At 40.4% G+C, this 27,813-nt stretch overlaps 2 protein-coding genes across 2 annotated transcripts; one reads left to right on the forward strand and one right to left on the reverse strand.

Annotated features, from left to right (window-relative positions):
- Window positions 1-7,908: 7,908 nt before the first annotated feature.
- Window positions 7,909-10,650, reverse strand: LOC311062036 (C-type lectin domain family 6 member A-like). The gene is made up of 5 exons (XM_084080795.1): window positions 10,583-10,650; window positions 9,869-10,033; window positions 9,325-9,476; window positions 8,362-8,486; window positions 7,909-8,073 (listed from the first exon to the last, which is right to left on the reverse strand). Exons 2-5 carry the CDS (start codon window positions 10,014-10,016, stop codon window positions 7,923-7,925), a joined length of 576 nt encoding a protein of 191 aa, XP_083936921.1. The 5' UTR covers window positions 10,017-10,033; window positions 10,583-10,650; the 3' UTR covers window positions 7,909-7,922.
- Window positions 10,651-15,579: 4,929 nt separating this feature from the next.
- On the forward strand, window positions 15,580-25,802 carry vamp1a (vesicle associated membrane protein 1a). Its single transcript, XM_084080658.1, has 5 exons — window positions 15,580-15,625; window positions 17,585-17,714; window positions 20,184-20,342; window positions 24,977-25,028; window positions 25,377-25,802. Coding segments are annotated over exons 1-5 (360 nt in total). The 5' UTR covers window positions 15,580-15,623; the 3' UTR covers window positions 25,394-25,802.
- The last annotated feature ends 2,011 nt before the right edge of the window (window positions 25,803-27,813 follow it).

Consider the following 27,813-nt stretch of genomic DNA (forward strand, 5'->3'; position numbering starts at 1 on the left):
AGAAACGGACCTTCGCTCTCCACGGTCACGGAAGTGCCACAGATGACCCAACTATGTAGTTGTCCATCTATTGTACCTCTCTCCACCCTTCCCTCTCTGTATTTTGGCCTCAACACTTAGTGATTTTTTCGGATTTAACTTGTGTCACTACCGAAACGAAAAAAAAAGTGTTCCCCCAAAAACCTGTTAGGAGTACGTTTCAGGCAATTTAAAGTTGATTGGTAGTACTTTGTCGTGACTTTTTTTTTGGTCCCTAACATTCATCGAGCTCTGGACTTAGTCATTTTTTTTTCGTTTCGGTATTGTGTCACTACCGAAACGAAAAAAAAATTGTTCCCCCAAAAACCTGTTAGGAGTACGTTTCAGGCAATTTAAAGTTGATTGGTAGTACTTTGTAGTGACTTTTTTTTTGGTCCCTAACATTCATCGAGCTCTGGACTTTGTAATTTTTTTTTCGTTTCGGTATTGTGTCACTACCGAAACGAAAAAAAAATTGTTCCCCCAAAAACCTGTTAGGAGTACGTTTCAGGCAATTTAAAGTTGATTGGTAGTACTTTGTCGTGACTTTTTTTTTGGTCCCTAACATTCATCGAGCTCTGGACTTCGTCATTTTTTTTTCGTTTCGGTATTGTGTCACTACCGAAACGAAAAAAAAAATGTTCCCCCAAAACCCTGTTAGGAGTACGTTTCAGGCAATTTAAAGTTGATTGGTAGTACTTTGTCGTGACTTTTTTTTTGGTCCCTAACATTCATCGAGCTCTGGACTCAGTCATTTTTTTTTCGTTTCGGTATCGTGTCACTACCGAAACGAAAAAAAAATTGTTCCCCCAAAAACCTGTTAGGAGTACGTTTCAGGCAATTTAAAGTTGATTGGTAGTACTTTGTCGTGACTTTTTTTTGGTCCCTAACATTCATCGAGCTCTGGACTTTGTAATTTGTTTTTTCGTTTCGGTATTGTGTCACTACCGAAACGGAAAAAAAAATTGTTCCCCCAAAAACCTGTTAGGAGTACGTTTAAGGCAATTTAAAGTTGATTGGTAGTACTTTGTCGTGACTTTTTTTTGGTCCCTAACATTCATCGAGCTCTGGACTTTGTAATTTGTTTTTTCGTTTCGGTATTGTGTCACTACCGAAACGGAAAAAAAAATTGTTCCCCCAAAAACCTGTTAGGAGTACGTTTCAGGCAATTTAAAGTTGATTGGTAGTGACTTTTTTTTTGGTCCCTAACATTCATCGAGCTCTGGACTTAATAATTTTTTTTTCATTTTGGTATTGTGTCACTACCGAAACGAAAAAAAAAATGTTCCCCCAAAAACCTGTTAGGAGTACGTTTCATGCAATTTAAAGTTGATTGGTAGTACTTTGTCGTGACTTTTTTTTTGGTCCCTAACATTCATCGAGCTCTGGACTTAGTAATTTCTTTTTCGTTTCGCTGCTGCTGCTGCTGCTGCTGCTGCTGCTAATGCTGTTGCTAGGGCTAAGGCTAAGGCTAAGGCTAAGGCTACAGCTAATGCTGTGACCACTGCAGCATAATAATAACCGTCTGTTTTAGTTTTCAACAAACCGTTGTACCCATTCTTCAAGGCCTCTGTGTAATTATGTGTTTAATAACTCTATTAATGTGTATACAGACTAGAGTATGTGTCCTTTCAGTAGCTTCAGATGCTGTGAATGAATTGTCCGTCACCTAAACTGTTCCCCCCGGCCCACACACATCACTATCTCCAGACATGAGGTAGTGATAGGTTGTGTGCCAGTGGTTGGAAAGTACTCACATTTCTTACTTGAGTAAAAGTATCAGACTTGACTTCGTTGTAACAAACACAACATCACTGAGCTGAATGTAACCCTAGAAAACCCAAAGACAGTGCGTGAGCCCCATCTACTGCATTCCAATATTTAACAGTGGGTAGCAATATTCAATAAATCACAATGTGAATAAACAAGCTTAGTTAGAGAAAAGCTCAGCTGTCAGCAGACAGGGCAGCAGCACAGACATCAAACATCAAGTGAGGTGAGAGGAGTACAGTGAGGTGGGAGGAGTGCAGTTCAGGAAGTGACCTCACCTAATTGTCATTGTTACCTTGGTTACATAAAAGTTCAGATAGGTGTGATTTCTTTTGCCATAACCGCTTAGTTTTACTGTGTGGAAACACCGGGGAGCTAAACCGCTCCCCGGCCCCACTGTACTGCATCCCCGTAAACCGGGGGTAACAGAGTACATCGATGAGTATGTGCTTCAGTGCCTAGGCGGGACTTGAACCTGCTTTGGCCTTTTACAAGGTCGCCTAGGTATCCACGTCAGAACTCGCTTGCCTATGGCACCTCCACACATTTCCACATGTTTCTTTAGTGCTTTTAAGTGTGGTGTTTAAAACATGCTTCAGATTAAAGAAGAACCACTGTAACTTCCACTGTCCCTTCACTTCCTTAATTACTGCAACAAAATACATATCAAAATATGCAGTTAAAATGATTTAGTTTAGCTTAGATGTTTCAATGTTTATGGAAAAAATCCTGTCTTTTTTGTGATGAATCTATTCTATTTGGCTGTTCTAGCCGATTAAAAAAATGTTTTCTAAATCCTAACGCTTTAAAAAAAAAATATATATATATATATATTCAAAGATTTGCACAGATTTGCACAGATTTTCACGATTTTACAAAAATAGCAGATCTACTCTGAGCTCGTAGCGCGGCACTCTGTGCCGCGCTATGAGCTTGTAGATCTGCTATTTTTGAATAGCCTAAAGAACTGTAAAAATGAAACAGATGTCTTCGTTCTTAATGGGTTAAACAAATGCTCAGTGGCTCACTGAGTAATGGCGCCTGCCTATGATACGGGAGGTTGCAAGTTCAGGTTCTGACAATGTATCAAGGTGTACCCAACATCTTGCCAAATTTGGAACACTCTTTTTTCCCCTCCAAGTAATATATATAAATCTTTCTTATGGGGGGTCCTGGCACTACATCTTTTGACATGGGTGTCCACGGCCATATATATATATATATATATATATATATATATATATATATATATATGTATGTGTATGTGTATGTGTATGTGTATGTGTATGTGTATATGTATGTGTATATGTATATGTATATGTATATATATATATATATATACCCGCCCCCGCGGGGGCGGGGGCGGGCTATGTTAGTGCAGCGAGTGGCAGTTCAATGGGGCAAACCATAGAGGGGCAAATGCAGTCCCCACAACATCATTTACGATTCTGTCCCTATCGGTACATAACTCGAACGGCGCTGATTCGAATCAGCAGACAATCGGCTGGTCGTCGCGGGCACTCGCGCCTGGAGGCGCTCGGGCGCGACTTCCTCAGCCTCAAGGTCTGCTGATTCGGCGCACCTCCGTCATGGTCCAAAACTATACTTTATCGGCGAAAAAATGTAGTCCGCGGTTGTTTGAAAAAGTAATGTCCCAAGCGGCAGTCAAACCCAGACTTCCACTGGTAGTGGATGGGGAGTCTAATGATTATCGAAGTGCGCCACTGAAGCTGGTATGTATGTACATCCATGTTGTCCTCGTCGCCGTCCTCCTGGCATCGCAGCCCCGCACCGAGCCTAAAAACAAGCGCTCCACTTCCATTCTACCTGGAATGCCAATCTACCTGTGACATATATATATACATCTCAATTTGGGGGTCCTTGTCATGAAGACTTGAACCTGTGACTAAAGAGACAGCCATAGCTGAATGGGTAGAGTGGCTACCTGTCATTTCCTCCGAGAAGGTGTGGGGAAAGGGACTTTAGATGCAGCTGCACTGTTGCAGATGGCTTTGAACTATACAATACATTAAAAGACTAACATATTGATGTTGTAGAAAGTAAATGTTTACACCTAGTAGCCAATTTAGTTAGCCTACTATGTATAAAGTAAGTTTGAATCAGGCATAAATTCATTTACATAAAGTGAATTCCAGTGGTGGAAAAAGTACTCAAATGTTTTACTTAAGTAAAAGTATCAATACTGCAATGTAGAAGTTTACTTGAGTAAAATGTGCTTAAAGTACCAAAAGTAAAAGTACTAAAATGTTTGAAAATAGCAGATCTACAAGCTCACAACGCTTTGCGCTGTGAGCTTGTAGATCTGTTATTTTCAAATAGCCTAGGTATAAAATAGGGCTAAAGTGGTTAATTTATGTTTTATAAAGTAATAAATACTTTATACCTGCAAAGTAACTAAAGTTTTCAAATAATTGTAGTTTGTGCTAATAGTAATAAACTAGGGAAATGTAAATGCAACGCAAACCATGAGCAGGGCGCCACAGGGAATCGAACCCTGTCCTAGTAAAACCAGGAGAACCAGACCAGCGCCTTTTTTTTGTTTTTTTTGCGTTTGTTTTTTTATGACGCAAACGGCGCATTTTATGACGCGAATGGCGCAACGCAAGTGACCTCCCTAACCCTAACCAGCAGCAGCAAAGAATTAAAAAAAGTTCCTACCTTCCAGCCATCTTCACTGCACACGCTGCAGCAACAGCATCATAGTTCCTACCTTTCTGCCATCTTCACTGCACACGCTGCAGCAAAACAGCCATAGAAACCTAGATCGTCACAGCGGATCATCCGTTTCCATCTTCCTCTGTCACTCCAGCCACCTGCATGTCCTCAAGATGTCTTCTTCTGGTCAACTTCAGATTCTGGAAAGAAAGACAACAGTTCAGTTGTGTAGGCCATTGGTTCTCAAAGTGGGGTCCCGGGACCCCCAGGGGGTTCCAGGTGTACCCCAGTAAAATGGGTTAATATAGTATCACAAAACTTTTAACCACTTTAACCTTTCATACTTTGGCTATTTTTTTTAATTCGTGAAAGTGTGCAAACCTTTATATATATATATATATATATATATATATATATATATATATATATATATATATATATATATATATATATATATATATATATATATATATATATATATATATATATATATATATATATATATATATATATATATATATATATATATATATATATATATATATATATATATATATATATATATATATATATACTAGAAGTTCGGGCCGCGTCTAGCGTGACGCGTCGTTCACTTTGCAGTGCCACCTTACAGGCACCTCACAGTGTGAGAGAGAGTTTTGTGCTCTCCTAAATCCACGGCAGGCTTTGAAAGTACCCACTTCAGAAAGAGGTGACGTGCATCACCTCTCCAATGACCAAAACCCACTATGGAAGGCGTCGAACTGGTGCGATCTGACGGCATCCTAGAATTTATAGGTAGGATGTGATGTCATGCGTGATGTCATGCTGTCGTGAGATTACGTCACACTGGCGTGATGTCAGATTACGTCACACTGGCTACATACATACATACATACAGACAACCGACATGGCGCAGGATTCAAATTATATAGATAGATAGATAGATAGATAGATAGATAGATAGATAGATAGATAGATAGATAGATAGATATAAAAAACATTTGTAACTCAAAGCTTTGCTCCTGGGGGTCCCTGGGACCAAATATTTGACGGCCCACATCCAAATACATATCATTTTGGGAGTCCTTGACATGAAAACGTTTTGAGAACCACAGGTGCATTTTGGAAGCCTTCATTACCATGCTTATAGTCTTTCATGCAGTTTCATAAATACACAACTAAAGACAGCTAGTGGTTCCATTTTCTATATTTGGCCACAGACCCCATCTGAAAACATGTGCCAGGGACCCACATACAAGATTTGTGTTGTAAATATCTTTTGAAAATAGCAAATCTACATGAGAGCACAAACTTGTGGAATTGTTTGGAATACAATACAAATCTTGTAGCCTTATGGGGTCCCTGTCAAAGGAGAGTTCTTGCTACGGAAACGTTTTCAAAACAACTGATTGAGTTGGTTTTCAGTTGTAGTTTAGTTGTAGGCTATAGTTTAGGCTATAGTTTAGGCTATAAACCCAATTCTTAAACAATAATGTTAAATGTTCAGGCTAAAAAAGATGTAATTTTCATATAATTTTAACAGTTTGTATTTACCTGCAGCAGAGGGGACAGGTTCCATTCTGAAGTGATCCACCCTGGCATCTCTCACCTGCCTTCTATTTATATCTAATAAGCACTGCTCACATCCAATCTGGAGTGAATGGATCCCAGTTTGCTTTCAATCAACACTAATGAGTGTGTGTGCGTGCATGCATGTGTGTGTGTGTGTGTGTGTGTGTGTGTGTGTGTGTGTGTGTGCGTGCGTGCGTGCGTGCGTGCGTGCGTGCGTGCGTGCGTGCGTGCGTGCGTGTGCGTGTGCGTGTGCGTGTGTGCGTGTGTGCGTGTGTGTGTGTGTGTGCGTGCGTGTGTGTGTGTGCGTGCGTGTGTGCGTGCGTGTGCGTAATTAAATTCAGATTCAGCAGTCCAACAGCAAACATCTGCACCATGGTGGCAGTCATATATTCATTGCTTTTTTTAATAGACTGTAAATCTTTAACCCAGAAGGCCTGTTGATACAGTACATACTTTTCATTTTCATATTCACTGTTGATAGTCTTTACATACTGTATATCCATTGATATATTATTTGGTGATAGATGTACAGTATATTCATTCATATATTAATTGGTGATGACAGTATATTTAATCTATGTAATTACAACAACCTTGGCTATATGTTGGATGTGATTAATGCCTGAGGCTGCTGCTTACTGTTCTTCCTGTAACAGTGGTTCCCAACCTTTTCTGGATCAGGGCCCACTTGAAAATCTTCAATGTGTTTGCAGCCCACCCATCTGACCACTTCAGATGGGTGGGCCACATGCATTTTCAGAGCATGTTAATTTTGTGTTCCAACTCAGTTCAATGGAAAGAACGTATTATACTTAAGTTCCTATTTATCTGTATCACAATGAAAACAAAAATGTCAAGGTTTTAAAGAAAAAAACTTTTTTTTCTCCATACATTTTTCAATTTTAGTTTTTTGCCAATTCAATTATTTAGGGGCCCATTTGAAATATTCTGATGGCCCACCAATGGGTCCCGGCCCACAGGTTTGGAATCGCTGTCCTATTCATTTCAGACACTGTACACCACTATCTCCTTACCAGGGCTGACCTACAGTATTAATTCTTCCAGACATGAAGATTGAGGAAAAAACAGGGTCATCTTAAACCTTGACTATAACCCCCACAGGGGAGAAACAGGACAAAGTTTTGTAGTAGCCTATTTGCATTTTGCGCTTTAATACAGCCTTTTGAAGTTTTGAATATGTATGTCATATAATTTTGTACATCTCCAATACATGTACAACAGTTTGCGTCATGCTGCATTGTAATACACTTTACTATGCATTACTGTAAACACAAAAGGCTTTCTGGATGGAATTTAGCGAGGACTAAATATACAGTTGAGTTGGTTGCAGTGCATCCTAAAGGATAGACAAACATGGTTGTCCAATGAGTTATATTATGCTTCGAATATATTTTTGGTGTCATTGTTAGGACCCGGCCTAGGGGTCACCAGGTGTTACATAAAATATAGACTCCCTCCTTTCCAGTCAACACAGCCAACCAACACCAGTTTAAAATCCAAAAGACGGGATTTATTAAAGAATTGACAAACATGGAGAAACTACCCCAGGGAGGGGACTCCTAAACTCCTAATCAACATAAAATCCTGTGCTTACCTATATTATAAAGTAAAATAAAAGTACAAGATCTTCCCTAATTATAATTAAAGAAAAACGTGAACAAACCAGTAACCGAAAAAGACATGCCACCCACCCTTACAGTACCAAGGCTGCACACTCACCCATGTTAACACAAATCTAAAATGCTGACAAGCACTGATGGTGTGGTCAGAGCCATAAAGAGAGTTCTGACACTAGCCATAGCGTTAGGAGTTCTCCTAACGCTATGGACCAGAGCTAGGTGTCCTCCATCTTCCTCTGTCCATCACTGCAGGGTTCCCTGGGGTCTCTGGCAGATGCTCCTCAGATGGTTGGTGCACCTGGATGTGTACCAGCTCATCTGGTAGCTGTCTCCTGGGGACAGACGGCCACACATCTCCTTGTTTCTTTCTTCATCTGGGACATGGAACCAAAACCTGGAAGGACAAAGGAGAATGCTGAATGTTGTCCGGCGATTCCCAGCCCGTTGATTGATCATTAAAATAAACATGCACTGAAAATGCACACGACCCACCCAACTGACCACTTATCACGTGTTAAGTGGTCAGATGGGTGGGCCGCGGACGCTTTTGAGATTTTCAAGTGGGCCCTGATCCAGAAAAGGAACCGGAGAACCGCTGCCCTATATTATACAACCTAGGCCACCCTGTGAAAAAGTGTTTCCATCAGTGGTCTTAACATTCAGCTTGCAGTTCTGGCCTTACTGTGGGCTCTTGTCTATGGGGGTGGAGTCGGCCCACTGCCAGGTCCCATCAGCAACGCTGCTCCTCAGGCCCAGCCAGTAGGAATCTCCCTGGCTCAGGCTCTGGGCCTGTTTCCACAGGAACATCTGAGAGTAAACAACAAAAACACTATGCTCAAATACCAACCAATGATGATGATGATGATGCAAGAGTGCAGACACCAATAGCATCAGGGTCTTGAGCTCTGCAGTGTAGCTTCGCTGTCACACCGCAGTGTGTCTACGTAGGTGGTGTGTCTCTTTCCCTTCCTAGCTGAGCCTTGACAACCACAGAGTCAGTTTGCTCGCCACCAGTTCCGGGTGCCTGACACAGTGTCCAGCCAGGCTCATCCTTCTCTCTCTGACCTCTATCTGGCCTTGTCAATAATCACTTTCAACCTGGAGTCGCTATTTTGTACTTGGCATTATAGGCAAATATTTCCAAAATAGTGACAGATAGTGGCAGATCAGAGGAGTTCTGAGCTTATTGATTGGCTGGCTATTTTTGCATGACATCATTGCATGACAAAGTACAGGGCTTAAGTGTATTAAGTCAGTGTCACATGAAGGTCAGAGCAGGGGAAAAAACAGCAATAAATAGAGTTGTGATGCAGTTTCGTGGTGTGTGTGCCAGGGGCTGGGGCACAATGAGAATGAATAGAGATGATAATACATAACAGAACTACATGAAAGGTGTGTGCTTTCTATGACACAGATTAAATGTCTTTGGAAGTTGCTAAAAAAGAGAGAGAGAGAGAGAGAGAGAGAGAGAGAGAGAGAGAGAGAGAGAGAGAGAGAGAGAGAGAGAGAGAGAGAGAGAGAGCAGCATAGAGAAACAACAATATACAGTAGTTAGACACAGAGAGGGGGAGAGTACAGAGAGAATGAGAGAGTGACAGACACAGAGCAGAGAGAGAAAGAGAGAGAGCAATGAGAGAGAATTCACCTGCTCCTCCTGTGTTCTGATCATGACTAGAGTGCCCCCTAGTGTCATACAGTGGTATTGACTGCTGATCCAGTCAGCTCGGTCCTTGCTGAACAGATAGCACCTCTCACCTAGAGACAGCCATCCTTCAGGGCAAGGCTCACACTTACGCTCTGGGAAGAAAGAAGGAAAAAAAAGATAATAATAATAGATACTTATGGTAGAATAATACATTTTCTGTTCAACAGAAATGTTTGAGACAAACTTGAGCAGGTTGAATGCTAATGTGAAGCACTTGCTCAGTTTGAATAAAATGACCTTCTTTCCGCTGACATGGAACTTGCTTTGTAAACCTGAGATTTGTGTTCTTAAAATGTTCTCATTTTTATTTCCACAATTTTTTTAATAGCCAATGTATTTAGAGAATACTTTGAGACCCACTGATATCCATTGGTGATATTGTAGATGTATGCATGCATGCATTGGAGATGTATATGTATTGACAGAATATTCAGTCAGACACAGTGCAGATGTCTAGTGTCAGATTCTCAGTGTATTTACCCACCCTGGCTGGTACTGTTGGTGAGAGGACAGTAGAGGTTGAGGGCAGGGTACTTGGAGAACAGCAGCTGGTAGGCCTGCTGCACAGAGTCCAGTCTGTGTGTCAGCTCTGTCAGTCTGGACTGCTGCAAGCTAGACTGGGACTGGAACATCAAGGTGACACTCACTACTGCAGTGTGTGTGTGTGTGCGCGCACACACACACACACACACACACACACACACACACAAACACACACACACACACACACACACACACACACACACACACACACACACACACACACACACACACACACACACACACACACACACACACACACACACACACACACACACACACACACACACACACACACACACACACAGACAAATAGAAAGAGGTCAAAAACAACAACCAACAAACAGAGACCATTCAGATATCTTACTCTACAACCTCCTGATTGTGAATTTGACTGATTGACCATCCTGGATGGTCAGAGTGTAAACTCCACACGGGCAGGACAAGGTACAACACCTCCACAGTATGGTTGAAAAGTAATGTTTTGTGCACTGAACAGTGGGCAGTCAATCGTGCACTGAGAAGTAGAAAATAGACAGTATAGAGCCTATATGAACATTTTCTCACAGCCCTGCAGTAAGATGACATAGATCTATTGTACGGTTGGTGGAAATCTAGTAGTATACTCACTATAGAGAATGTGAAGTACAGTACTCACTATAGAGGGTCTGCAGGAGTGTGACCAGAGTCAATAGAAAGCAGAGCAGGGAGAAGTAATAAGCCAGCTGCCTGTGACACCAGTCTAAAAATGGAAACAGATAGGAAGAGTACAAACTATCATCATAAAGTAATAAACAGTGGTGTCCTCATCTCAATCCAACACTACAGGAGTTTATGTCATTACAGAGGAGTCGAACTATTCAGTGAAATCATATGATGTAGCATTTGGCTGGAAAGAGGATCTGCAATAAAGATGTCTAAATTATTACATATTTATTCCATTCCTGCTGACCCAGAGAGACGTCTTCCATTCTAGCCACTGAATGCACTTCACTTCATGATAGAGTATAAACAGACTTGCTTTTCAATTATGGTGACTATTAAAATTGAATTTGTATAATATCAGATCTATATTGAAAATAGAGACCAGACATGTTGGAAGCTGGCTGTTGTTTTGGCTCCATAGTGGCATCCATCAGGTTCTAGAAAAGTTTAGATTCCATTAGAAACAAAACATTTCCTCATACATGTTAATGATACTAGCAACGGTTAGGAGTCTCTACTCACATAGTTAGCTGTTCTATATGGTCTCTGTAGGGCAGAGGACAGCATTAAACATAAAGTCTGTTCAGTATGAAGCAATTATTCCATTTAAAGCTCTTCCATCAAGGTGGTTTCTGGCAAGGCAAGTGAAACACCTGTTACACTTCAGGTTTGATGCTGTGAAGTCTGCCAGTAGAGGTACAGTAAGACAATGTCTATTTCATCTGAATATTATGAGTGATACTGTACTGTAGTTCTGCTGTAGCTTTATGCAAAGCAGCTCTATGTCTGATAAGCAAGTGCAGAGTAGTTTTACACAACAGATGAAGGCCTCCACTACATATTGTGATTCTGTTGTTCATCACATCTCATGCTGTACACAGTTTTAAAATGTCAACAGAACAGCACACTGACTGGATCAAAGAGAACCAAAGTTGCTGGTGTTGAGCAGGACAACACAATGCAGCTCCATGGACTTGAACAAGAAATTGTGGCTGTCGGGCAGAAACCTCTTATCTCCATTTCAAATGTTCACTTTTTTTGTAAATGAATGCCCTAGTTCATCATCTAAGAGTGTTGCACACTCGCTCGGGTGGCGCAATGGTAAAGTCCCTGACCAAAAAGGCTTTGTTTTTGTTTTGTTCACAGCACAGAGACAAAAGACAATTGATTTGGTTCTGTAGTTAAATAAAATGTACATAATATAACTTTTCATATTCACTGTTGTTAATCTGTAGCTGCCTCTATCCCAAAACAACTTGTTTTTTAAATTGTATAGGCTGAGAGTTTCTATGCGACTTTGTTACAAGGTACAGTATGTCAGTCAGCTCGAAGGTATTTTCATAATGTACGTATTGGTAATATGGTACTTCCCTGCCTTCTATGGTGTATGTATAAAAATCTTTAGATTTTTATACATACACCATACATTTGAAAACTTGTGAAATGGGACTTTCTGCATAATGAGTACTTTCTACTTTTGGTACAAAAGTATATTTTGATACCTTTACTCAAGTCAATTTTGATTACCGGACTTTAGCTTGAACCAGAGTGTTTCTACATTGCAGTATTTAAGTAAAAAATAAGAGTACTTTTTCCACCACTGCTGGTTAGTGCCCCTGCCAGTGATATGAGAGACCTGGGTTCAATCAAATCCCCATCTTGCAAGCTTGTCTTTGTGGTTCGATGTTCTCAAGGTTAAGAGTTCAAACACCACTCTTATTTACATGAAAACTACATTTTAAATATAAAATGTTAATGTGCCAAATCAAATATATATATTTTTTTATCTTTCCTCTATTTCATCCTTTTTTTGTCTCTCACTGTATGTCTCTCACTCACTTGTGATCTTTTTAAAAAATATTTTCTTTACAGTTTGTCTGAAACTTCGGTCTCCATTATCGCCAATAAGTCATGGGGAGAAAGCATATGTGAAATTATTTTGTGAATACTTCTGTACAGTGAATCTATTTAGGGGTGCAACAGTTAAACTAATTGATTTAATCAATCAAAAATAATAATCGATACGTACACAAATGCATCTATTAATAATCAATCCCTATTTTATAGGCAAAAAGTTTCAAAGAATTTCAAAAAATGTACAACTTCATCACAAGGTCACAACGCATTGCATCACCGTTGTGCAATGAAATATACAATAACAATTAAGCGCTTAATCGATTCATCAATAAATATAAAAAAAAGGAAATGCTCGATTATTTCATAATAATTATTGAAAAAGTATTCGATAGAATAATCGCTATGAAAATAATTGATGGTTGCAGCAGCCCTACATCCATTCAGATTAGTTTTTTTCTCACAGCCAAGCAGGAAAGTGGAGTGACGGTGTAAAACAAACAACTCCGCCACAACTCAGTGAACAAGAAATTGCTCCATAGCAGCAGAAAGAAGAAAGAGCAGATCAGGGGAAATGACGGAGCCTCAGCTCAGCACATTCAACTCTGGGCCATCATCAGTCCTCTGGATCAGCCGTTCACACACTTTTTCAGCTCCAGACCCAAAAGACAAATTTGGTGTCTCCCCACGAACCACACTTCGTTGCTGTTGGGCAGAAACCTCTTATCTCCATACTTTGACTTTTTGTGTTTTTTTTCGTAAATTGATTAACCCTACTTGATCATACTACAGCGTCACACAAAAGCATCAAAAGTAGCAGATCTACAAGCTTGAAATGCGAAAACAAAACGCGTTTTAAGCTTGTCGATCTGCTATTTTTGTTATTTTTGAATTTGAATGCTGAAAAGTAACAGTTTTGGACATATTAGATTTCCACCCGACAGAGACGACTTTGAAGCCCTATTTAAAAAAGAAAAAGTGAATTGTAAATTGTCTATTTTCACTATTTGTTTACAAAGCTTTCCAATGTATGGAAATGTTTGTATTTTTCTTGACATTTTTAAATGTTCTCTTCTGGATTATTGTAAAAAAAAAAAAAAAAAAGGAAAATCCCATCAGGGGTTGCCACAGCGGATCAGCTCTTTGCATCTGCTTCTGTTTTCTGCATCTTCCTCAGTCGCGCATCCATAAACCTCCTCTTTGGCCTTCCTGTTCTCCTCTTGCCTGGCAGATCCATCTTCAGCATCCTTCTCATAAATGTACCCCTCATCCCTCCTCTTCACATGTCCAAACCATTTCAACCTCGCTTCTTTGTTTTACCCCCAGCCTTCTTACCTGGGCTGATTCTCCAATGTAGTCATTTCTGATATTGTCCCTTCTAATGAGAATCGTAGCATCCTCAATTCTGCCACCTCCAGCTCCGCCTCCTGTATTTTCATCAGTGCCACCATTTCCAAACCATACAGCACGGTTGGTCACACTACGATCTTATCCATCTTCCCTCTCCATCCATCTTCTGTTCTATGTTGACGTAGAATCCACCCTGCACCCTAAATCAGTCAAAAATAAAAGCTTATTAATATTATAGCCTATGTTGTTGACTTGATGCTAGCCTATATAAAGTATATATGACATAATGGTGTCATTGATGTATTGTGCTGTCCTGTCTGTGCTACATCTTTGGTGACTGATCTTTGGCCCATATGTCTCCTCTAATAGGTCTAGCCTGCAGTCAGGTTTGTGCAGAGACCACTGTGGGGTAGGTGCTCAAACTTCACAAAGGGCACGTGGAACATTTTAAACATACACCATAACCTTTTGAATTATAGTGTGTGTGTTCATCTATAATAAACCCAACCTAACCTGAACCCAAGTAATCATAGAAAACAAGGAATAGTGAACATCTAGCTTCAGCAAAACATTATATTCCATGCTTTTAGATTTTTGAAAATATATTGGCCAATATTAAGGCTGAGCAATTTTGCCAAATGCATGGAACATTTAAAAGGGAACAGAAAAAGCAGCTTTTTGACAAAACAGAGATAAATGATTCAAAATATATAGTCTTTGATTGTGTACAAGTACAACTAGGAACCCGTTTACTTAATCAGGCCTATCACTCTCTGACTGGACATAGTGTAGGGCAGGGGTCATCAATGTGTCTGTGGCAAGAATTGGCCATGTCAGTGGCAAATGTTAAGATTTTTACATAATTGGTCTTATTTTGATCATAAGAGGAGACCCAATTACTGAGAGTCAGTCTCCAGGTTTTCCTCAGAATATGTATGACACTAATTTACTATGTCACATTAGGAGTCCACTAGGACAGGGTACAAATCCACTTTTGAAGTTTGTTTACTTTACTGGAGTATTTCCGATTTTCAATACTTTTACTTCTACTCCAATACATCTCAGAGGCACAGCTGTTCTAGTGCGTTAGTGAGTTATCAATCATGCCCTTAAAAAAGACCTGCCCTGCGCCCTCTACAAATCTGGTCAATTTATATCGACCAGGTCTGTAGAGGGCGCAGGGGAGTAAAATCAAATAATTTCCGTCTGGCGGACATATTTTATTTTCTGCCCAAAAAGTGTATTATACAGAGAAGGTGGGGTCCTGAGAGGCTTCCCACCCTGGAGGATAGACTTTCAACAACACTAAACAGACTTTTTTTTGGTGAGCAGCAATTTCTTTTGGTTTATTTTTTTACTAAAGATAGAGACCTCATACGGCAGTCGAATTTTCAGTCAATCAGCAGAGCAGCGCGTCTGGCAGAGCGGAGCAGCTACACCGTGTGACACGGTGTCTCATCACGACAGAACAGAGAACTACATAAAACCTGATCTGCGCACTTTATTATTCCTGGAAGAAGCGTTCAAGTTTAGGCTAAAGAACAACAATAACAAAAAGGACAAATCCTAATGAGCAGAAATATTGTTTTCTTGTTTTTCTATCACGCGTTTTTTTGGGACTGATTTGGATTCTCTCTCTCTCTCTCTCTCTCTCTCTCTCTCTCTCTCCCCCCCCCCCTCTCTCTCTCTCTCTCTCCCCTCTCTCTCTCTCTCTCCCCTCTCTCTCCCCCCCTCTCTCTCTCCCCCCTCTCTCTCTTTCAGTCAGATAACCATCAGCCGCTGCAGCAGAGATGTGAGTATAGCAGCTACTATACACTCATTTAAATGACAAGAATCTTAACTATTAGCCAATACATATTTGATGTATTGGCTAATACATCAAAGAAAGTATCTCTACTTATAGGTTCATTAATGTATTCAACTAATTTCGTATATAACGCAGGTTGAAGTCAAGTGTGTAGCCTATGTCGTGTTTTTTGGCTTTCAATAGATCAACAATTTGTATTGTCTTTTATTTCTGTCTTATTGTGTAAGCATAAGGATAACTCAGGCATCTATAACAGCATTACATGCTCTTCTAAAGTGATTTTGCACTTTTTATAATCGTTAATATAGTCTATTGTCTCAATCAGTTATTCCCTTCTCTTATTTTTCCACTGCATAGTTTTCTACGTTTTCTTTTCTTTCTTTCTTTTCTTTTCCAGTGAACATCGCATACTAATAAGTGTGTGCGTGCTTTGTTGATCTTGCTGTCAAATCCATCCATCTTTGTTATAAACGGGGGCCTGCGCAGCTTTTCATCCACTAATCTCTCTAACATTTGACCAGCGGCTGTTGTGGAGAGGAGGCTATCCGCTATAGATGGAATAAAAAGTGTAGCTGGCTTCAGTTATACTGTTGTTTTGGCTTTGGCCAGCAACACCCATACAGGTCGAGTTCATGGGCACCTAAACAATGTTAAATTGGCTTTTAAATTGTCTGTTAAATTGGCTAAATGTAAAAAATAAAAAACAATGCACAAATGTAGCCTGCAGTATGCTTTGGGGAAATGGTCTTATATGTCATATACATGATTTGAACATGCACCATACACCATTATCAGACCATTTATGGTTTATGTCCAAAACATTTTTTTTTAAAAGAATGATATTAATATATTATCTTTAAAATCTTAGGGTTTTGGCAATTATATTTGGGGACCCACTTGCAATATCCTCACGGCCCACCAGTGGGCCCCGGCCCTCAGGTTGAGAATCGCTACACTAATAGGACCTACAGTTTGTTTATATTCTGCAGTCAGAAAACTACAGTATTTCTTTACTGAAGTCAATGCAGTCATAAAACCACAGTATTTCTTATACTGAATTGCAGTCATAAAAATACAGTATTTCCTTACTGAATGCAGCCATAAAACTACAGTATTTCTTTACTGAAGTTGTTGTTTGTCTAAATTTGTCCTGTTAGGACATATAGTGTGTCCTCTTCTGGGTTGTGACCCAGTGCTTGAGACACACAACTAGATTAAATACTGACTGTGACAGATTGTGTTTACTTACTATAATACAATTATGATCTCCCTGCACAAAACATCACTCACATGCACGCACACACACACACGCACACGTGCGTGCACACAGGCACATGTCGCGCAGACACGCACACACATAGTTTTTTCGTAAATGATTGCCCTACTTCGTCATACTACAGTTGTCACACAATAGTAGCAAGAATAGTCGATCTACAAGCTCACAGCGCGTTTTGCGATACGAGGAGTTGTGAGCTTGTAGATCTGCTATTAGTTTTTTAAGTGACATGAAATTGTGTCTGTGGGTTTTATAAATATTGAACCAATGAAAAGTATTAACAAACTTGCGACTGAATAACAGTGTGTGTGTGTGTGTGTGTGTGTGTGTGTGTGTGTGTGTGTGTGTGTGTGTGTGTGTGTGTGTGTGTGTGTGTGTGTGTGTGTGTGTGTGTGTGTGTGTGTGTGTGTCTCTATCTCTCTCTATGACACCAGAAATGACCCCCACCCCCCCAATGTTGTCTGTACATAATATACTTTTATTGCTCCTAGTGTTGATGATTTCTTGTATATTATTGTATGTCTTTAAATGTCTTGATGAATTGAATACATAAGACCACAATAGAAACAAGTCCTCAGCCCTTTTAGCATCATTGTATAATCGTACCGCTGTACATTTTGCAAACTGTTAATAAAGTATTCAATCAATCAAACTCCCTCCCATGGCAGGTCTACCCCAGATGCATCAGGTACCCCAGGAGCACCAGGGGGCCCGGACGGAGAGGGGGGCCCCGCAGCCCCGGCCCCCAACCTCACCAGCAACAGACGACTACAGCAGACACAGGCACAAGTGGACGAGGTAAGGAAAACGTGTGTGTGTGTGTGTGTGTGTGTGTGTGTGTGTGTGTGTGTGTGTGTGTGTGTGTGTGTGTGTGTGTGTGTGTGTGTGTGTGTGTGTGTGTGTGTGTGTGTGTGTGTGTGTGTGTGTGTGAAGTGTTGCTCTGTCCATGGTGCTGAATGTAGATTATGAGGAATCTTTTCCCCCCAATAGATCACCAATTTCAAATCGTCTTTGTCGGTCGGAAACCTCATATGTCCAAAACCGTTACTTTTCAGTATTCAAATTCAAAAGCATCAAAAGTAGCAGATCCTCAAGTTCAAAACGAGTCGCTTAGCGCCGCGTTTTGAGCTTGTGGATCTGCTACTTTTGATGATTTTGCGTGACGCTGTAGGATGATCAAGTAGGGCGTTAATTTACGAAAAAACACAAAAAGTTAAAATATGGAGATAAGAGGTTTCTGCCTCTCAACAACTATATAATGATAATAATGATTAACACTGAGCCTTACTTGAAGACATGAAAGGTGGTTTACACTAAGGATGTAACGATCCACGGTTCGGTTCAGACCTATACAATATTCTACGGTTCTGTTCATACCTCAGTTTTGTTTTGTTTTATTAAGAAAAAGAAAAAAAGGGGGGGGGGGGGGGGTGTTATTAAATCTACACTTTGTAATATTAAGAATGTATGAAGGTAGATTGACTTGAACATCACATCAATTGGACTTGTGTACTATTGGCAAGATTGCTAGAGTAGTTTCACAAGTTATATCCAAAGTTGGTATTTTATCTCAAACACTTAATCATCGTGCATCATACACTAGTAGTTCATTCAGAGCTTTACTGTAGAAATGGCATTCACTGACCCTAAAGTTCCACTTTTCTACTGCATTGAAGTATGAAAGTCAGGATAAAGTTAATTTTATTTAAGCTGCTTGGAGTCTATAATTTAACAAAGATAGTGGCAACATGATTAAAGTCTGTGTTTGAAGATAATGTGGATATGAGATCAGATCAAGTCTTGTGATACCGTGGCCTCTGCTGAGCCAGAATGGCAGGTTCAAGGCCCTTGCCAACCGAGTGTACTGGATCACAAACCCATGCAATGGGGTCTCGGGGAGGGTCTGTGTTCCTCCCTGTTGCTTCCAAAGAGTAAAGTGGGGTTATGTCAAGAACCGTCACACCCAGCTCAACGTTTACAGATATCTATTGATGCCACTAATATTTCATGGATAGATTGGATACAGTTTAAACAAGAATAGTACTCCAAGACCTTGGACACATAAACCAAGCCAACACATAAACTCAAACAGACTGAGCTACATGCTAGTGTTACAATAGAGCTTTTCACACTTTGACTTTCAAACAGTGTTTTCATACAGACCGGGTCCATATTTACACATTAACTCATTCACTGCCTGAATTATTTCTGGCCGCGTTTGCCCACTGCCAAGATTTTTCATTGAAAAAAAAAAGTACTCAGGAGCCGAGATACAGAATTTTTAAGTTTTAAGTTAACAAGGAAGTGAATGGGAGTCTAGATCTTCCAAAAATCATATCTCCTTGGTCTTTGGGTCTAATAAAAAATAAAAAACCTGTTCATTTGACCTGTTGAATAATGGATGAAAAATGTATCAAAGTCCAAAACCAGCATTTAGCTAAACCATCTGACAAGGTGGCATGTGCAAATCAAAAAAACAATAGCTGCTGCACAGTAATGGGACATCAGTTAGTAACCTACTCACACTGCACTGACAGTGCCCATACCGTGTTGCATTTACAACATTTGTATTTGTTTCTGGGATATGTTAGCGTGACAGGGCCTGCCGCTTTAGCTTGTACTCCTAATAAAATGCAAAGACAAGCTTAAAATCATCAAGCTCAAAATGTTATGAGGAAACTCACCCTTAATCAGTGTTGATCCTAGTATCACCTTGGTAATGATGTCACTTCCTCAAGCTCACATCCTTAAAGGCATATTACATACTTTAATGTAGTGTTTTATGTGACAGGACTGACCAAAACATGGGGACAGTTTTAAAATAGTTTTTGTAAAATATATGCATACTTATGTATACATAATTTCATGTTTTAGTCAATTGATGTGAATGATAACAACTTAAGCCTATTAGCCTATTTCTTCTCTAATTTAGAATGACAAAACTGAAAGATAAGTGGGTACATTTTGGCCTACTTCAGGAAAACTATTGAATGGTACATTCCTTTACAGAACAACTAACTGAAATCAACCATCTAAACAGTTTTATACGTTTTTGAAGCTGAAAACTGTGTTTTCCCTGCAGGAAATAGGTCTAATGATTTTATTATTGTTATTTACAGTGGCATGGAAGATGTGAATAAAAATGGAATACTTATGTGTGTCATCCATGTCGTCGCTGTTCTGGAGCATTGAGGCTGTGTGTGGGCCTTTAGTGACAGGTTAACTAAGCCAGCTCGTGACGTTGTCTTCCCCATCATGTTCCTCCAGGTGGTGGACATCATGCGTGTGAACGTGGACAAGGTCCTGGAGAGAGACCAGAAGCTGTCTGAGTTGGACGACCGCGCCGACGCGCTGCAGGCCGGCGCCTCACAGTTCGAGAGCAGCGCTGCCAAGCTAAAGAACAAGTACTGGTGGAAGAACTGTAAGGTAAGGTTTGTTTGAATCAGTATTAATTTCGTCGACTAAAACTATGACGAAAAATGTTCATCGACTATCTTTTTTCACTGACAAAAACTAAATAAAAACTAAACTATGATGACTAAAACTAAGATATATTGACATTTTCGTCAACAAATAAAAACTAGGCTAAAATGTTAGGGAAGGACTAGTAGAGAGGAGAGGAAGTCATTTTATGTTTGGTTGCGCTCGGGTGTTGCGCTCTGGAAGCAGATCTACAAGCTCAACGCGCTGCAACGCGTTGTGAGTTTGTAGCGCGGCTATTTTCAGCATGCAACCAAGTGTAAAATCCGCCATTACGACGCCATCAAGGCACCGTCAAAATACATTTTTGTCGACAAAATCAACTGTAGATTTAGTCGACTAAAATCTTATATTTAGTCGACTTAAATTAGACTAAAACTAAAACTTTTCAGGTAACTAAAACTAAATGACATCTAAGGCTATGACTAAACTAAATAAAAATTTGCTGTCAAAATGTAACACTGGTTTGTGTGCCTCTGTACAAACGTAAATATGTGCATCAACACTACGAATAGCTTGTTTTGTAATAGCATTTTATGCATGTGATTTATTTCTCTTTTATTGGGAATACTTTCCTAGTTGCCTGCAATGCCGGCAGCAGTGGCAAAAACCTAAATCATTATCCCTCCTGGTATCCTATCACAGCATAGCGCCTGAGAAGCACTTTCCCTCATCATGATATCGTAAACACCATAAAGAGTGCATCGGATCGGGACGTCCTAATTTGAAATCGTTAGCCAAGATACCTTCACACCTATGTCAGCTGTTTACAGTAAGTGTAAGGAAACTTGCACAGAGCAAGCTAGTGTGACTGCATCATTCAAGGAAAAATATAACCTGTTGGCTTGTGTATTTGCCCTAACTCAGCCATTTTGTGAAAATGATGTCCCTGTACATTGACAGTGGAAGACAGTGCACCTCACTGGTGGACTTCCCTGTAATTTCCTTCCAAGCAAAGCGAGCTCTGTTGTTTTCACCATGTGGCTCTCTAGGAGGTTAAAAGAGGGTCAGTCTGTCCGTGTCAGTCTGTCTGTGGGTACATACACACATGAGCGTACGCTGACGTGCAATGCTACGCTACGTGACGCGGGAGGCATGCGTTAATCCGACAGACCTGTTCTCCGACTATGTGGCATCCGCGTGCGGTTAGGGTTAGGGTTAGGGTTTGGTTCGGGTTTAGTATTGGAAACGTCGGAGCGCTGCGCTGTCGGAGGAATGCGCTGTCGGACTAACATACTGCACCCACGTGACGCTAGCCCTGTCCACTCTCATGTTAAGTTAAAAACCGGAAGTTCCGGTCCGTTTTTTCCTATAACATGGGAGTGGACGGGACTTCCGACTTCCGGCCGTCAACTTGTATCTCATGTGTGGATGCACCCTGTGTGTGCGCGCGCGAGTGTGCGTGTGTGTGCGTATGTGTGACTGTGTTTTCGGGTAGGCCAAAAAAAGTTCCTCCATGCATTTTCACATTATGTTTTATATATCTAACTTCTATTTTATACTGGAATTCAATGGGGCTCGGATTGGAGCTGAAACCTTGCCCAGTTTGGAGTCATGTGTCACAGTCACAGACAACTGATGTCACAGGCTGTCCACATGAAGTCTAAGACTGACATGATCCGATGTTTATGCTCACAATGGATCTACCACTGAGAGGGAGGCAGAACCCTCAGTGGTTCTCAAACATTTTCATGTCAAGGATGGAAGTATTTGGCCACGGATCCCCATCTGAAAAGAGTTTTCGCCCAGAAGAGAAGATTAGTGTTGTCAAAAATATCTAAATTATTCCACATTTGTCACATTTACAGATTCTGATTCATAGATTTATCTAAATCTATCTACAAGCTCACAACGTGTCGCGAGCTTGTAGATCGGCTATTTTTGAACAGCCAAAGTATAAAAAAAGAGTTAAAGTGGTTAAAATGATTGCGATGCTATATTAGCTCATTCTGCTGGGGAATTCTGCCTGGTACCCCTTCAAGGACCCCTAGGGGTCCCCGCCGACCCCACTTTGAGAACCCCTGCACTATAGGTCATTGGTTCTCAAAGTGGGGTCCGGGGACCCCCAGGGGTCCTTGAGGGAGTTCCAGGGGGTCCCCAGCTAAATGATAGATTAGGCATCAAATGGACCCTTATGGGTCTGTAACTCTGAGAGTGTACATTTGTACACTCTCAGAGTTAAATTGACATAGATTTTACAATATAAATTGCGGTCCAAGTGATAGAAATGCCATTAAATGGGGGTCCGTAGCCCTAATGCATGTCAAACTGGGGGTCCTTGAAATTAAAGTGGTTGAGAATCACTGCTAGAGCCGTACAACATCTTCTCTTATGGGGGTCCCTGGCATATCTTTTGAAATGGGGATCCGCGGGCTAATAAGTGTCAATTTGGGGGTCCTTGACATGAAAAAGTTTGAGAACCACTGCTATAGGTCACTGTCAGGCGCACACACACACTGCTGCTGCAGATACCTATCCTATGATGTCTCTCCTCTGACCATATTAATAATTCCATACCCATAATTCCATACCACCCTGCCTGTCAATCAATCCAGTGGTTTCACTCGGCATAAACCTTTGAATTGCCGCCATCCAATCAGAGGTCACAATTTAGGGAGTGAGACAGACAGATGGGGGAAGGGACGGATGACAGAGAGGAGAGATGGATGTAGGTGAGTAGGGGGGAGGCAGAGAGAGAGAGAGAGAGAGAGAGTGAGAGAGAGAGAGACAGAGAGAGAGAGAGAGTGAAGGGGGAGGGCCTTGATTCACATCCTGGATTACAACATTGGGAGGCAGGAAGGATATATATTGTTGCTGTCGGGTGGAAACCTTGTATGTCCAAAATGAATTATAATTGTTCAGAAAATTGATAAAAAATAATAACCTGTGTTCCAATGGATCCAATGTGTTGTAGTTATTATTGACTACAGTACACGATCTGGTTAATACTTTTGTTGTAATATTTAGTTGAAATATGGAGATACAAGGTTTGTGCCCGACAGAGACTTTAACGCGGGGGGTGGGGAGTGTGTGTGTGTGTGCGTGTGCGTGTGCGTGTGTGTGTGTTGGCCAGAGAGGAGGGAGGAGAAGGAAAAAAATCCCAATCTGGATTAGAGCTGCGTTGAGGGATTACAGAGGCAGCTGTGATGTGACATAGCTGCCTCCTCCTCACCCCCCCCACTCTACTCATTTCATCTCAAACACTCACTATTTATAAATAGAAGTTTGCGCGTCATGCACGCACAAATGCATGCACGCACACACACACACACACACACACACACACACACACACACACACACACACACACACACACACACACACACACACACAGGTATTACTATAGCACTTGTGAGGATATCAACATTTTTGCCTGAACCTACAGCTGAAAATAGGAGATCTACATGCTCACGTGTTGTGCTGCGACATGTTTACGTGAGCTTGTAGATCTGCCATTTTCACTGCACAACCTCAGCGCGCCCTAAACCTAACCTCTACATGTCTGATCCTGACCTGACATTTTACTAATTGTAAGGCTAACTCTAATCATCATTTTTAACCATAAAAACAACCAGTTCTCTTTTGAGGACCAGGAAAATAGTCTAGTAATACAAGCACGCACACACACACACACACACACACACACACACACACACACAAAGAGTCATCAGTCATCCAGTCTCCGCCCCTCCTGTCAGAGGTGATGAGATTGCTGTTTGTCTGACGTTATGATATAAATAATTGTGTCTGGCGCACAACAACAACGCTGAAACACTCTTTCCTCTGGTAATGAAACAGAGTGACAACGCAGCCGGTCACATGCAGTAGCCATATGAAATGGTTTATTTGTTGACCTGGCATCCTATTATAGTTTGTATAGTTTCAATGTAAAGATTATTTATTGTTTGATATTATACGGTTTAGACTGATGATGATAGGTTTTTGGTTTACCTATTATCCTAGATTACCATGTCTATGCATTTGGATTTATTACCTTGTGTTTACCATACTTACTGTAAATCACTCTGGATTAAGAGCGTCTGCTAAATGCTTAAATTGTAAATTGAAATAAAGACACATTCACCTTTACAACAGTTACAGCAGCCATTCCCAGCCATACCTGTGGACTGGGGGCCTACTGGTGGGCTACGAGGGTATTGCAAGTGCAAAACACTATGATTTTAATGATAACATAACGTTAATATTAAACAATTTACTTAACAATTTATGTTATTTTTTCTGTAAAACCTTATCAATTAATAGGAACTCAGGGCCTTATCTTGCTTACCCCTTACGCCTAAACCTTTTAGGCATTTTTTACTATTTAGAAAAACATTTTTAAAAAGTTCAAATAGCCGTTCTACAAGCTCAAAACGTGTCGATGTACATGAGCCATTTTCACAAATTTAAAATGTTCTTCATCATTCATTTACAAAATAGTAAAAAATGCCCCAAAAAAGGTTTAGGCTTAGGGCCCTAAAGTAGGCTATAACTCTATGGCTATACTACATTAGTTTGTTTGTAGATTGCTTTATTTTTTTTAAATTGTCCCTTAAACTGTGGATGTTTGTGTCTTTCAGATGATGATCATGATGGCCATCATAGGTGTTATATGTTTTGGAGTCGTATTCTGTGAGTAAAAACTTTATGATTGATGATTGTAAATATGGAAGTGGAAAACATCATAGTGTCCAAAACCTTTCCGTTTTCATTATTGTTTTTTTTAAACTTTTTAAAATAGTGAAAATAGTAGATCTACAAGCTCACAACGGGTCACCCGTTGTGAGCTTGTATAGCTCTAACTATTTTCACTACTTTTGTGCGACACACCTGTATGACGGAGTAGTGCATTCATTTTGGAGAAAAAAAATATATGGAGATAGGATGTTTCTGCAGCAACAATATCATATTATCTATCTGTCTATTATTGGTCTCTCTCTTGTTTTTTGACAACACCTCTTATCTCCTCTCCTCCCTCAGTGTATTTCTACTACTGAGCTGCTTCTTCATGGACGCCCCGACAACTAAACAGGACACTGGTCCTCCACCAAGCCAAATCTATCCTCTCTTCTTCGTCTTCCTCCTCTCTCTCTCTCTCCCTCCCTCCCTCCTCAGTATGGTAGTCTGCTGTAGTCCTTAGTGGCTCCGTCTGCCTACGAAGGGTAACCCAGAACCTGAAACCTTCCAGAACCCCTTTATTTCTTCGATATAGTTCTTTGTGAAATACGTTACACCAGGGGTCTTCAACAGCGGGTCCAGGACCCCTAGGGGGTCCTCAGGGTTACTACAGGGGGGGCCGCCAAATCTTTGTGTGATAGGATTATTATTTTATTTTTTTACATTAACCACTTCAACCCTAGCATCCCTTTTCTGAGGTACTTTAGCCAAAAAATAGCAGATCTACAAGCTCACAACGACCCATAAACCACTACGGCAGGGGTATTCAACAGGGCGTCAGGGACCACTAGGGGGGCCCTCAGAGATACTGCAGGCTGACCCAAATCTTTGTGTAATCTGGACTTTATTTTTAAAATGTTTACATTAACCACTTGAACCCTCGCATCCATATTCTGGAGGCCGAAAAGTCATTAGCCAAAAATATGTGGGGGTCCCTGCTTCATCTCCCTCTCAGCTAAGGGGTCCTTGGCCTGAACATTTTTGAAGACCCCTGCACTACTGTAAACATGTAAAGGACTTTGCAATGAGTTCTAATGTTGATATGGTCTATTTGAGTTATTCTCGTGCTTCCCTCCGCCCTGCTTCCTCATTTGATGTCCCTCTAGATTAATTTCCCATTAGCCCTGAGGCGAATAGTAGTTGCAAACTAATGTATGGTGTTACCATCAGTATCAGATTAAGGGGGTACACTGCATCGGGATAGCGTGAGGCCAGACGCCAGTCACAGAATAGTATTAATACTGCTTTGAAATGTGACTCCCTCTTTCTTTGGTGTGTCGCCTAGGTGCTGCCGAAACCCAAACATCACCAACACTATGCCTAACCCTAACCTTAACCTCACAGAAATGATGCCTAACTCTAACCTCACAGAAACACTGCCTAAACCTAACCTCAAAACCACATCCACCTGGGCGAAACACCGGGAAAAAGAGAGTGTTCGGCTTTGAAATACTTTCTTTGATTCGCTTCGACTAAGTCAATAGTGCTCATGGGTACTGTCCAGGCCGAGGCCGGTAATATATTATTTCCCACTGATCAAGGTTTGTTTGATAGATTTGTCCGGAGCATTTTTCTGTGAACAGTACCTGCATGGAACAGTAGCAGGACTAATATTAGTACTAGTAATAGCAGCAACTGCAGTGAAAAAAAGAAGTGCAAGCAAACAAATGTAATCTATATAAAATGCACATGGTCTGTGTAACAGATTTAACCTACTGTATGGGCGATAGTATTTTACAAAAGTCGCAGTACCCATCCCCCCAGTTTTGTTGAATAAACCTTGCTAAATGGAAAATGTATTCCTCCATGCCTTCTTGAGCAAGTAGTGGTTTGTGCAGAAATCCCATGTATGATTTAAAATATGCTGCTGAATGACTGTCATATCCTTATTTTTGTTCTATAAACCTTGATGGATTTCTTTTCTCCTGTATGTATGTATGTACTGTACTGTCCCTCTGAGGTCTTTAGAACAGCAGTCCATGTGTTCAACATGTCCATACAACTGTACCACTCAAAAGACCAGTCTGGTTGACTGAAATAAGGTTTTTGAGAAGATACTGTATTTACTATTTGGATGAAATATAGCAAGAGTTTTTTCCTTTTTTTGTGTGTCAGTGTATTTCATTGTTTTAACTGAAAAAAAGCATTGGCTTGATTTGTGTTTTGTGATCCAACTTGCTGTAGTATTCAGCATTCTGTTATAAAAAATATATATTATGATATGTCTTTATAATATGACTAAGACTTGATTTGTTTTGTTTATAACTGACGCTGAGGACACAGACAATTATTCCATTCATTTCAATACTTTTTTGTCCCATATTGTCTCTGTCGAGTGGGAACCATGTCCAAAACAGTTTCTTTTCAGGGTTAAAATTCGAAAGCATCAAAAGTAGATCTACAACTAACTGAAATGATAGACAAAATGCCTAGGATCGTTGGTGGTTCCTCTGTAACTAAATACTTTTTTAAATGCTATATTTTGTTAAGTTGTTATTACACAATACTTACCTTTTCCATCCTGCACCTGACAAATAACCCAAAGTATAAAAAACTAAGCTAATAAAAAATAAAACTATTAGCATTTTCAAAAATAAAAACTAGCAAATCCACTCTGAAAACTGATTAAAACTAACTGAATTAGACGAAAAAAAATATTCAAAACGAACTAAAACTAAGCTAAAATGAAAAATCCAAAACTATTATTACCTTGGTCCCCAGGCCTGGAGTTAGGATCTAC

This window comes from Gymnoscopelus microlampas, assembly GCF_963454915.1.
Source record: "Gymnoscopelus microlampas genome assembly, chromosome: 15".
Classification (NCBI taxonomy): domain Eukaryota; kingdom Metazoa; phylum Chordata; class Actinopteri; order Myctophiformes; family Myctophidae; genus Gymnoscopelus; species Gymnoscopelus microlampas.